General features: G+C 40.7%; 2 protein-coding genes across 2 annotated transcripts; one reads left to right on the plus strand and one right to left on the minus strand.

The window, feature by feature from the left end:
* Positions 1–3,572: 3,572 nt before the first annotated feature.
* Positions 3,573–7,572, plus strand: elovl1a (ELOVL fatty acid elongase 1a). Its single transcript, XM_035171279.1, has 8 exons — positions 3,573–3,939; positions 4,717–4,815; positions 4,964–5,154; positions 5,460–5,540; positions 6,097–6,153; positions 6,272–6,377; positions 6,545–6,684; positions 6,781–7,572. The coding sequence occupies exons 2-8, from the start codon at positions 4,755–4,757 to the stop codon at positions 7,090–7,092; spliced, it is 948 nt and encodes a 315-aa protein (XP_035027170.1). The 5' UTR covers positions 3,573–3,939; positions 4,717–4,754; the 3' UTR covers positions 7,093–7,572.
* Positions 7,573–8,906: 1,334 nt separating this feature from the next.
* Positions 8,907–12,590, minus strand: cdc20 (cell division cycle 20 homolog). Its single transcript, XM_035171278.2, has 11 exons — positions 12,495–12,590; positions 11,961–12,177; positions 11,721–11,863; positions 11,534–11,630; positions 10,981–11,106; positions 10,552–10,748; positions 10,358–10,452; positions 10,021–10,258; positions 9,788–9,913; positions 9,456–9,573; positions 8,907–9,360 (listed from the first exon to the last, which is right to left on the minus strand). The coding sequence occupies exons 2-11, from the start codon at positions 12,148–12,150 to the stop codon at positions 9,182–9,184; spliced, it is 1,509 nt and encodes a 502-aa protein (XP_035027169.1). The 5' UTR covers positions 12,151–12,177; positions 12,495–12,590; the 3' UTR covers positions 8,907–9,181.
* Between the last annotated feature and the right edge of the window lie 248 nt (positions 12,591–12,838).

Below are 12,838 nucleotides of genomic sequence, written 5' to 3' on the forward strand. Positions count from 1 at the left end.
AATATACTGCAATTCAGTCCAGGCTAAAGTTCAGCCTGAAATAACTTTTAGAAATAGTAATACCTTCAATAATAGATTAGAATCGAATAGAATAGAATAATCTCAAGATGAAGATACAGTTTGTGCATAATAATTTGACGATTGATTTGTAGGCCATCAATTTCTATACGAATACAGTTGTACAATTTTTATAAACAAGATTAATAAACAAAACATGAAAACTCACAACAGTGTGATGTCACTGCAATGGGTGAGATTATGTGAAAGTGTGACTAAAAAGAAAAAAAAAACTGCTCCCATTTGAAACAGGATTCACATTCATACATAAACTTGCCAAAAAATGTAATATTGCAATGATGCAAAAATGTTATACTGTATGTGAAACATACTCAGCCATACTCAGACACCATTACTAACCACTGATGGAATCTAGTTTTGTCTCATTCCTGAAACACAACCGTGACTGAAAACCTATTTATCTTATTGACTGTGACTCATTTTTTAGGCAATCGTACCTGCTGTCATATGAACCATATAACAGCAGGTATGTACCATACTGAGAAATGCATGTCGACATTTCAGTGGATCCATTCATTCCTTTTCAACAGCCTTTCACATCCAGAGGCATCCATCCTGTCCACTTTGTCACAATTGGCTAATTGAAGATGCCTGGTATGTCACAAGGGCTGGGACTATTCTCTGGTTTTGCTGTTGGACAGAGAACCATGGGCCACAGACAACACCGTGTTGTGCTGTTGTTTGTTGGTTTCTATGTGATAGAAACCAACAAAATCCAGACTTAAGTCAATGCTCAACTGTCACAAGACCAAGAGGAACAGGGAGTTTGTTGTTGTGTTCTTGAACACGGCAGCTCTGACAAACAGCGGGTCAATGTTGTTGGAGACAATGAAACCAATTCTCATATTCATGTGCAGTTAATGACATGATCCTCCATCAGTCGTCTGGGCCAAACAAGAAGTCAGCTAGTGCAGCAAAATAACAATATCTATTGGTCACGCTGCTTGTCAGCATCTTTCTGTGGCTTCATTTCTTTTTTATAATAAAGGTTTAAATTCATTATAGTGTGGTTTTGTCATTTTTGCCCACTGCTTATGGAGATAACATGCTATTAACTTGGCTGTGTCCTGGCTGATGAGCGACCAGCTTGTTAATGCAGTAGCTTTGTAAGAAAGGCATCAGTCCATTTTTTTCCAATGCAGAGACACTTGGTACGGTCTCTTAAAGGTCCAGGGTGTGAGATTCAGGTGAAAGGGAACTATTGGCAGAGATTGAATATAAAATAATCCTAGTGATGTTTTCACTAGTGTGATTCATCTAAATTGTACGAATTGTGGTTTTCTTTACCAGAGAATCGGCGATTTATATTTAAATACTTTATATTTACATCAGGAGTGGGTCCTCTCTATGGAGGCAGCCATGCTTTTTTTTACAATAGTCCAAGCTGAACAAACTAAACACCTTTTGAGTTTTTATGACAACTGAAGGTTACCACAGGTTCTCTTTCCTGTTTGGAAGGGGAGGTTGAGTTGAGGGGTGTTCAACTGCAACATGCAACTTCACCACTAGATTTCACTAAATTCTACACACTGAACCTTTAAATGAAACAAAGATTCACCAAAATTCACACGCTAATTTATTACAGCGAGATCCAGGAATTAAGCAAAAATTTATTTACAAAAAGCCACGTCTCGCAATGTTAAAGAAATTGAAAACAAATTCTCGAGTTAGCCCCTTTGTCCAGATTCACGCCAGAATCTTATGGTTTCTCTCTTACTCCATGTTCCATCCATACGGCAAGTTTCGTGGAAATCTGTTCAGCAATTTTTGCGTAGGTTAATCCTGCTGAAAAATAAACAAACGGACAGGGGTGAAACTTAACCTCCTGGCAAAGATATTATCTGTATTCCCCTCATTACCTTCTTTAGAGATCAACCACTGAAACTGAACTGTTAATTGTGTTAACAAGCTCAGTTTCTCGTTTCTGTGACCCAAGGCGAGTGAGAGTGCCACACCTTCAAGTGGCCATTCGGTGGCCACTGATCCCTTGTTTTCAGTACAAACTGTATGAACTGCTCCTTTGTTGTTGTCATTTAACTGTATTTTTGTGCCCGAGTACAATTTAAAGTATGATTTAAAGATATGGCTGGAATGACGTGAATAAACTTGAAACTTGAAACAAACGATCTCACAAACTGTCATCGGCCCTATCGCATGAGATATAAACACGAAACCCAGTTTCTGATATATTTTTCCCCAGAATTTTTTTTGTTGCAATCGTCCACATCATGAAATTGGTTCTGACTTATATTAAAATTGAAAGTTAAAAGCATAGCGAGGCAGTGCATTCATGTAGCATCTTTACGTGAACCAAGCTTTGTCACTTCTCCCTTTCTTTATTTTAAAATTCCGCATATTTGCACCTAGATTTATGTACAATACTAGAATGTCCCTCAGGAGAGCACATTCCTACATACCTCCGCCCAGCAGCCAGAAAGAAGCCAAGTCAATTATAGGATAGTGACAAAAGATGTACTTTTTCGTTTATCCAATAAAATTGCATCAAGCCATCTTTTTGTTTGTATCTATATGGGAACTCTCTTAAAAAGAGGATGTTCAGAATACTAAATGCTGCAAATTTTGAAAATGCTAAACTACACATCGACATAGTTATACGAATATACTACAAACATGGTGCATATGTCTACAAATCAGTTCCCATAAATGTGCCAGATTTTTTTTTTTCATCAAGATCCATGAATTATTCCCTGGGAAAATGCTGAACATTTTAAATACCATATCTCACAATCTTAAAGAAGATTGCTGGATGCACCATAATTGAATAGGTTCTTCCCTGGCCCATACCACATCCATGCACCAAGTTTCATGGAAAACTGTGCAGTTGTTTTTCAAACAAACGTACAGGAGTGAAAACAGAACCTGCTTGCCGGCAGAGGTAATTCAAATGTTGAAGGTTCTAGTGGCAGTGGTTTGCACAGTATGTAACTAGATGCTTCCTCTTTCCTTTTCTCTCTCTGTCTCTCTCTGTCTCTGCCTCTCTCTGCCGGCAGATTCCTTGCGTTCCAGGCAACACCTCAGTCTAACGTACGTGTGGAGGGGGGGGAAATTTCAAGCACCATCACACCCTTTATTGCAAGTGCTTGGGGAACAGGTAAAACCAGCAGGGGTTGAACAGGAACCAAGCCTTTGGGCCTCCACACAGGAAGGGAAGGGCGACACAATGTGACAGTTTACCTTTAGCCTGGATAAAGTTAGATTTTTTATTTAGTGACATACTCTAGTCTTTTTTTGGAGCGGCACTGTCAAACCTGTTCTTTCACTCAGGTCAGACGTTTTGATCATTCTACCAACAATGTTTCTTCTTTCATGTGAAGCTATAGCCTTATTTCTTCATGCTAATGTTCCCATTAATTGAATGGATCGAGGTTCTTTCAGACCTCATCCATCGCTCTGACATCATCCCCCATTCCATCATTGACGAGGCCCTCCAATCACAAACAGGCCAAGTGCACATAAGGAGGTGGAGCCGAGCACTGAAACAGGGTGTGGTCCTGAAACCAGCAAGGTCTGTAGTAGTGCCCTCGGGTTTAAATTGAGTTGAATGATCTCACTCTCATCGTTATCAGAGCTGGCCTCACACTTTTACTCACCTCTCTTGCTTTCTGTCCATCTCCAACAATTCCCCTAAACCTGTGGGAGTTTCAGCCTCTGGATTTTTACCAAAAGAAACCTTGGAGGACAGCTGGAGGCCTCCACCACCCACAGAGTAGCTCTTTTCATGTGTCCGGCCTCCACCTGATCCCTCACACTGGTGCTGCCGAGGCCTGGGATCCTCTGGGCTGGGTGCGCTGCCTGCTCCGGCTGAGCAGGAGTTGAGAGCTGAGGACCTGTTCTCAGCAGGTGAGTCACTTTGTATGAATGCAGCTCCAGCAGTTTGAGGTGCGTAAACCTCAGCGAACTTTTTGTGTCTGTGCTGCTCCTGTAAAATGCTTCTTATGCTTTGATTGTAAGTCTGATTCTTTGTGTTTTCTGGTTGGATTGGTGACTTTTTGTTTGCCACACGCTCATTCAGTTCAGTGTTTAAATTTGGTTTAATTTCAGGCAGATAAGGACAAAAAATCTTAAATTCTTCCACTTTAACCATATATTTTTAGTTTGGGGTTTGGTTTGTTCTGTAGTTGAACCTCCTGGGATTCCCAGATCAGCTCATTCCTCAGTATCACAGTTGTCTGGCTAGGTTAGACATATGGGCCAAGTTCTTTGCCTCACCTGTTTGACTAGCTCTGTTAGTCAGCAAAGGAACATTTCATTGTTTTAACAGCAGGAATCAGATGGTTCAAAATTCTTCATAAAAACAGCCAAACTAACCCTATTTTGTTATTGTATGATTCTATTTTACTTACTAATTGAATTAAAGCATTTTTTTTTTTTTTGAATGAAGCTCAAGTTTGTGCTCAACAGTGAGGACTTTTATGATAAGGTTTTTTTTTTTAACATTATGTACATTATGACTCTCTGCGGTGTTTGATGAGCCAGCAGCTGTTTCCTTGTTTGTTCAGTCGGTGGGAAACCAGGTGGATGGGTCTTTCAGTTGCTCACCTGTCCGGCTAACCTCATTTTCAGCTCCACTCCTCGTCTGCTGGTTTCACAATCTTGTGTCTTTTTCATATTTGTCAGGACTTTCATAGGAACAAAAGAAAAAGCCAGTCATCACCATGCTGGGGGAAGCTTTGTCAAACATTTTAGAGTTCCACGAGTATGTACTACTAAGAACCGGTAAGTGTCTTTGTCTCCGTCAGTGATTCATTCCACAGCAATTTTTTTAAAAGATGTGAATTACTGAGCATTTGTTTGTGTGTGTGTGTGTGTGTGTGTGTGTGTGTGTGTGTGTGTGTGTGTGTGTGTGTGTGTTTGTCCTCCCCAGATGTCAGAATCAGAGAATACCCTCTGATGCAGAGTCCCGTAGAGATGACGATCATCCTGTTGGCCTACGTCTTCTTCGCTGTGTACGTCGGGCCTCGCCTGATGGCGAACCGCAAACCTTATAGTTTAAAAGCAGCCATGATCGTCTACAACGTCAGCATGGTTTTACTGAACGCCTTCATAGTGGTGGAGGTACGAATGGAGCTGACTCGCATCTCTTCTGACTACACCTTGGTTAAGAATATGATGGTCTAATAACCATCGTCAACTCACAAAAAAACCAAAATGATGTGTAGTTGCACTTACATGTAGCACTTTGTAGTTAGGTTTTTTTTTTAAGCTAATGTACTTACATGATTCTTGCTATTCTGGGTTTGTACCCTCGTTGTTGATGCACTTATTGTAAGTCGCTTTGGATAAAAGCGTCCGCTAAATGAAATGTAATGTAATGTTTGACATTAAGAGAATGTGTTTTTTTTGTTTTGTTTTACACATAGTTCTTGTTGTCTGGATGGGGCACCACCTATACATGGAGATGTGACCTAGTCGACACCTCCTTCCGCCCTGACACTCTCAGAGTAAGTTGGGTTCATCATCTCGTCTCATTTTATTACACTGACAAAACATGTCTAGTTGAATTTATTAAGTTTTATTATGTCAAGTGGTCAACTAAATAAATGAATATAAATCAGGGTGTATTTTTTTGTTGACTATACCTAGTTTCAGTATTTTAAAGTTCATTTAAAAATATGTGTGTGTATAGGCGTTTATTCTGTGAGCAGATTACACAAAAACACCTGAAAGGTTTTCCATATAATTTTGTTGCCGATCAGGATCAAGGGGCAGATCCAGGATTATTTTTTCACTTTTATAATTGTTTTAATAATTCTCAGATCTTGATTTAAAAAAGGAGTGATATTTTTTGAGAGTTAGATTTGATGCAGTTAGCTTGAATTTAGAGGGACTGTTGGGCTTTGACAGGGGTATGTGCTCTAATTTATTTCTTTATTGTTGGGCCCTGAAAATCATGTTTGTTCAGATGATTAATAAATAAATCGGTATTTGTCTCCTTTTGGTGAAAATTCAGTTAAATTTTGAGATCACAACTATTTCCGATCTTTTCCTTCCCCCCAGATGGTTCGGGTTTGTTGGACGTTTTATTTTTCAAAATTCATTGAACTCCTCGACACAGTAAGGACACTTTCATCTTTTCTTTCTTTATTTTTTTTTTCTACTGACTCGTCAGAATATTTTGGCATATGCCTCATGTGCATATCAACTTGAGCTTAGCTGAATTTTTATAATTCAGGTATTCTTTGTGCTGAGGAAGAAACAAAGCCAGATCACGTTTCTCCACGTGTTCCATCACTCCGTCATGCCGTGGACGTGGTGGTGGGGCGTCACACTGACTCCTGGTGAGGTTCACTCAACATCATATCCTCGCTACATACTTTTATCACGTTTACACTTTGTCCCTGTGTATTGTGGCTTAAACAAGGATAATGTATCTATTTTTTATTTTTTTTAAGTCCTAGCCATATGTGTGACAGTTGAGACAATTTCCTGTGTTTTTCTTCTCAAGCTGGAGGAATGGGCACCTTCCACGCTATGGTGAATGCAGGCATCCACGTTATCATGTACTCCTACTACGGACTCTCTGCTGCAGGGCCTCGCTTCCAGAAATACCTGTGGTGGAAGAAGTACATGACTGCCATCCAGCTTGTACGTCCCCATTTCAAAAAACAAAATCTAATACCATTGAAATCATCAGTAATGCAAACTAATTTCTAACCACATGCCCTGTCCCCGTCTCTCCAGGTTCAGTTTGTCCTGGTCTCCGTTCACATCAGCCAGTACTACTTCATGGAGAAATGTGACTACCAGGTGAAGATGTGGATCCACTTGATCTGGATGTACGGAGTGTTCTTCTTCCTGATGTTCTCCAACTTCTGGGTGCAGGCCTACATAAAGGGCAAGCGGCTGCCCGCCTCAAACAACAAGCCGAAGCTGAACGGCTCGACCAGCGAACGTACCATCGCTGTGGCGGCCAACGGCAAGCACAAGGAGAATGGAAACGTGTCCCACTACACCAATGGCAAAATCTTCATGGGCAAAGTAAAGGAAATCTAACTTAAGTGACTGGGATTGAGAAGGAAGAACAGCAGGTGGCTCTACAGCGCCACCTGTCCTTCATCGTTCATGTAGTAGCATATTGGGGTGGCACAGATTCCGATATACTGCTTCTGTTCATAATAATTAGTCTTTTAAGCATATGCACATTTATTGGGATATGCCATATTGTTTTTGGTGGTGATCTCTACATGTTACACATTGTTGGTTCTTGTGAAACTATTGACTGTGACACACGCTACATGAAGATTGGTGCTCATCTTGTCACTGATGGTGTTCTCCGACTCGAACTTTACCCACACTGCCGTTCGGCCGGCATGACCCTGGTTGTTTGAAAAGTATCGCACCGTTCCCACTGAAAGACTTGCACGTGTAAATAACTGCCACAAAGCTTATGCCAAAACAAAGTTTTTAATTACATTTTTTTTTTCTCTTGTCTGTTCTTATTTATCATTTGAAATAAAAAAACAAAAAACTGATTGTCTGTGTCATTTGGAAAGCAGTTGTGTGGTGTGCACTTTTGTAAGAAATATACCACACCTCAATTTTTCAATTTTAAGAATTGTGGAAATGAAATGTTAAACTGTATATTACTTGAAAGCACCATAGATGTAATTTTCACTTTTGCCATTTAAAAAAATAAACAATTTTCTGAACCCATAAGAATCTGAGGTTAGATGAAAGAGTTTATGTAGGAGCACATGTGCAGCACGATCTTGCTGCCAGAGAAAAAACACATTTGTAAATAAGCTACTGTAATTTATTTAAAGCAGATGTGTCCAACTGATATTTCTGTTCCAACCAGACATAACATGGAAAATTCCTCTGCATGTTTTTTGTACTTTGTTTTGTAAATTGGCAGGATTATGCAAAAAGAAAACTACCGACATACCCGAGGGAAAAGACATTTTTGGTACTCTAGGATATTTTCCTTCATGAGCATTGCGATATCTTAGCATTGGTTTCTCAATAGAATAATTCATAGATCTATATGAAAAAAAATCGGACTTGTTTAGGGGACTCATGTCTATAATTGGTGCAGATCCAAATAAAAATCTGGATCCAGTGAATTTACATGTGGCTTCATTAGCAGACGGTTGGACCTTGCTTGAGATATGAGGTCTCCGAGTATCCTTGTAGTTCAGATAGTTGTCTGGTAGCGTTGTGCATGAATTAGGATCTGCAGCATAAATGCATGATTTAATTTTGTCTTATCACAAACCTTGAGTCTGTCTCAGGCAGTGAAGGACAACCATATAATGCATCGATAGAAAATGTGGTCAAATTAAAAGGAAACAAGTTACAGTGGTAATCTGACAAATAGAGGATTAAAAAAAAACAAGCCTTGTCCAGGTTTATTTGTTTGCAGTAAAAAAACATCACTGGTGATTAGGGCCCAATCCCATTTCTCCCCTGGTTTTCGAGCGTATCAAAAGAGGGGGGGGATGCGACATGAAATTGTTAATTATCAAATTTAAAAAAAATAAAAATGGAAAGATATTTCAATAGTTCTTAATTTTGAAATCCTTATTAATGGAGAAATACTACATTTGTGGGTCTCTAGGCATTCTGGGAAATTCTCATAGCCCTCGGTTTAAAATGAGTCTGAAAAATCTGTTTCGAGGGCTGTGCAGCACAAACACTCAGCCCTCCTTCATCCCAACAAGTGTCTGGACAGCCTTCCCCTACACATGAATATGCAAAACAGAGGGAAAGGCTAAGGGCTAAGGAGAAGGGGTGAATGGGATTGTCAAGATGCATTAAATACTGATATTGTCCCAGCACTACAATTTAAAAGAAAAAACAAAATTCTCAACAGTAAAAACATTTATTTATAACCCAATCCATTGTATATAAATCGATCATGATTACAATAAAACTGTACAGTACTGCTTTAAAGTCCACATTTGAACTTTACCTCACTAGCTGACCTGTATAAACAATTGAGACAAATAATCCATTAGGTAGAGCAGCAAGAAGCCATTTATGGCCAAAACACCAGGTGGATAACTTTATTGTTGATTAAATAAAACATGTGCACAAATTAATTATACAGAGATTAAAAACCCCAAATGAAGACAAAAGAAAATTATCTGATTGACTGATGAATGACACCGTTGGTTGTTTTCACCATCCTTTCTTTGGCCTTCTTCTTAACCGGATCAACTTCAAAGCTCTTCCACATGCGAATCGTTTCGTCCCCAGCGACAGTCGCAATGGTAGAGCAGTCTGGGCTCATAGTCAAACTCAGAACTCTGTCCTCATGACCTAAAAAACACACAGAATGCATATTAGAGTATAGCTCTTTCAACATGAAGTGCCCGAACACGTACAGAAACAGTCTCGTCGAAACTGTTACTCACCGTTGAGCTCTGCGACTCTGGTGAGAGACGGATACTTCCAGATAACGACATTGTTGTGGGCATACCCATGAGCAGAGACCAGTTCTTTATAGTTTGGTGCAAACGACAGTGATGAGATCTGAAAGGCAAAGTTAGTGTAATTGAATTAAAAGGTCTTTGTTGTCACCGCCAAATTAAATACATTCTTAAAACTAAAAAGTAAATAAATGTGATATTTATAACCCCTTATATTTATAAAGCTGCTTTCACACAGGCACTGAACTCCAGAGCGGCGAAACAAATGTCAATTTCCCCCCCGAGTCTGTCTGAAAACAGCTTTAAGTGTGCAGTACCTGGGACTGAGTGTCAAGTGAACTGATGCAGGAGCCACTGTTTACATTCCAGATACGGATGTGACGATCACTGGTACCACCTCCGGATGCGAGGATATTTGGTTGCCATGGACACCAGGCCAAAGCCTAAAACACATCCAAAATTTAATGTCACGTTTATAGCAGAGAATATTCATGACAAAGTATTTTCACATCTACCCAAATTCTGGAAGTATAAATACAAAGCTGCTCACCTTGACAGCTCCTTGATGCTCGCTCCAGCAGCGGACTGATTGGCTGTCGTTGCTGGCGCCGCCCCCATTCACACGGGGCCAGACGCACACCAAGTTGTCGTTGCCTCCACTGGCCAGGTACCGCCCATCGGGGGACCACGTCAGTCCACACACCTCCTGTGAGTGACCGCTGAGTGTGAAGATGTGGTGGTCTGCCACCCTCACATCATGATGGTGGATGTGTCCTGATCTGGAGCCACTGGGGGAGAACACGGCAGAAAACATTACACCCGAGTCCAACAAAATAAAAACCACTGGAGAAATGTATTTTTAAAATCAGACAATAGAGCAAATTTACCTGGAAAGAATATGGTCATTCCAGCTCAGGCTACCAACTCTGGCTGTGTGGCTGGGCATGCTGCGTAAACGCTTCTGGTTTTCAACATCCCACAGCTATAAAATACATAAAAAAACAATCAGTAATTATACTAAATATAGTGCATGCATCCTTATGAACTAAGGGGGTAAATGTGTGTTTGTCACCAAACTGACCTGAACTTTGCAGTCACTTGTGCCTATGGCCAGGTAGCTTCCCTCTTTGGTCCAGGACAAGGAGCAGATGTAGTCCTCCTCACGGTCCAACTTCATGAGCTGAATGATGTCTCCTTGAGAGGCGTCCCACAGGTAAGCAGTGTTATGAAGAGCCACAGCAAGAACGTTTCGACTGCTCCAGTCAAGCAGATTCAAATCTGTTAAAGAAAGAAAAAACATAAATAAGTTGTTGGGAACTCAGGGCACGTCAAAATATTTATGAATGAAGACCTTAACATACAGTATAAAGTGATGCATTGATCTGCGTCTAGCTTATATGGATTGCATGAATCAAAAACATGACAAGTTATGCATAGATTGCTGTTAAAGAATAAAATGCTTGAACATGAATGGAAGTGATTAGGAAACACTGAAATGAACAGAACCCACAGAAATCATTGCGAAGTGCAGGAGCATCCAGGATTCTGTCTGGAGTTAAAGAAATGTATCTCGTCTTTTGGGCCGAGGCAGGAGTTGCAACCTGGCTGTAGAGGACTTTCAAGTTGTTTTGATAACCTGCAAATAAGACAAAAAATACAAAGAGTATTACATTTTAAGAAATCCTCACCGTCTATAGGCATGCAATATTCTTACTAAGCAGAATAGTCATGCAAGCGTAAAGTCAAGGTTTATTTAAATGTCACATTTGAAAAACCACAGATGAGCAAAGTGCTGAACAGGATTAGATATGAAATTTATATACATTTTTAAACAGAATTAATAGAAAATACAAAAACTTATAAATATTTGAGAATAAACATATTGCACAAGTCAGTGAGTCTGAGTGGTTCCGATATGAAAAGGGAAGAGCTTTGATCTCAGAACCTGGTCGACCTCAGTGTGATGGAGTAACGGTCAACCAAATAGATTTAAAAACAAGCAAATTAAAAATGACTCCAGACAGTGAAGCCAGGTCAGAACTGGTCTAACTCGGCTTCCTCACCTTCTGGTGCATTCAGTGGTTTCCCTCCGAGGTGCAGGATCTTTGCGTCTTCAATGTTGTATCCATTCAGTGACACAGACAAGGCTTTCTGGTTGTCCTATAAAGAAACACACAGCGTTGATCAGTGCCACTTCTTCACGTACAAGAAGGGATCAGGGCAGATGCACCAGAATAGATTATAACTCACCGATTTCCCTGCTGTGTTGTTAGTGTCCAAGCAATCGTTCTCCTTTGTGAGCAGGAAACTCGCCACATCCATTTGGTTGCTGTTTCTGGTGGGGATGAAGCGGTCACCCCCCATTTTGGAGGGCGTTTGCTTTTTATTTTTCCCTATGAACACGAAAACACGGAAGAGAAAACTGCGGTTGGTGATCGCAGAGGTAACAGCGTTGTCAGGTCGCGTGGGTTTTAATGGCTGTTACGTTACCTGGGGTTTTGCTCGGCGTCTTGGAGGAGCTCAGCGACACGTTGGTCGATTTGCCGGGCGACAGGCCGCTCAGGGCGGAGGTGTTGGAGGAGCTGGCCTTTCTCTGCCACCTCGCCATGGGAGCGTTGCTGATGGGCATGTCCAGCTTCAGGATACTGTGGATGTCGTTCTCAAACCCGAACTGCGCCATTTTCTCTATTCCAGGTTTTCACACGACCTGGACACCGGAGGCGAAGGGAGGAAAAAAAAGGCGTTTACATACATTTACAATGCACAACAGCAACTAACCCAGGTTGTGTGTTTAATGTTTGTTAGCTCGGTGAGTTAGCACCACTCAAAACGATGCGAGCTAGCTTCAACCCATTCGCGTTACGTTATTGCTGTTACTCAAAGCAGCTACAGTCGGTGAGACAAACGCAAGTTAGCATTAGCTTCCGCAGCAAGACACATTGTTTTATTTAATCTACTACGACAAAGGACAACTCCGCTGACTACCTGAATGAAACCGGAACTTTAACAACAAATTCAATTCACCTCGTCCAGGAAACGTGGAGGATCTGCGCCTTCTCTCTCCTCTGCTCCCACAGTTTGAATTCTGTGGATATGACGCCACACGGTTTAAATGCCTGAAAGCCCTCCTGTGATTGGCTCGTTCAAGGAGCTGCCGCCATCGCCATGGTAACGTTTACGAATGCGTCCGTTTGATTGGTGGAGGTGACTTCATGACGTCTCAACGTCTGAAAACAGCGCTACCTATCCAAGAAAAAACTATCGCCATCTACTGGGCAAAGATGATAATAATGATTATTACAATTATTAATAATAATAATAAGTCTCTGCTGTATAAACTGGTTTGTTTATATAGCAGATTTATAACA

This window comes from Hippoglossus stenolepis, chromosome 11 (assembly GCF_022539355.2).
Source record: "Hippoglossus stenolepis isolate QCI-W04-F060 chromosome 11, HSTE1.2, whole genome shotgun sequence".
Taxonomy (NCBI): domain Eukaryota; kingdom Metazoa; phylum Chordata; class Actinopteri; order Pleuronectiformes; family Pleuronectidae; genus Hippoglossus; species Hippoglossus stenolepis.

Bases quoted from the DNA above. Each gene is read 5' to 3' on its own strand.
- elovl1a (XM_035171279.1), top strand. From the start codon at position 4,755: ATGCTGGGGGAAGCTTTGTCAAACATTTTAGAGTTCCACGAGTATGTA. The intron at 5,155-5,459 runs GTACGAATGGAG...TTTTACACATAG, and splicing joins ACGCCTTCATAGTGGTGGAG to TTCTTGTTGTCTGGATGGGG. The intron at 6,154-6,271 runs GTAAGGACACTT...TTTATAATTCAG, and splicing joins TCATTGAACTCCTCGACACA to GTATTCTTTGTGCTGAGGAA.
- cdc20 (XM_035171278.2), bottom strand. From the start codon at position 12,150: ATGGCGCAGTTCGGGTTTGAGAACGACATCCACAGTATCCTGAAGCTG. The intron at 11,864-11,960 runs GTAACGTAACAG...TCGTGTTCATAG, and splicing joins GACGCCGAGCAAAACCCCAG to GGAAAAATAAAAAGCAAACG. The intron at 9,361-9,455 runs GTGAGTAACAGT...TGTGTTTTTTAG, and splicing joins CAGAGTCGCAGAGCTCAACG to GTCATGAGGACAGAGTTCTG.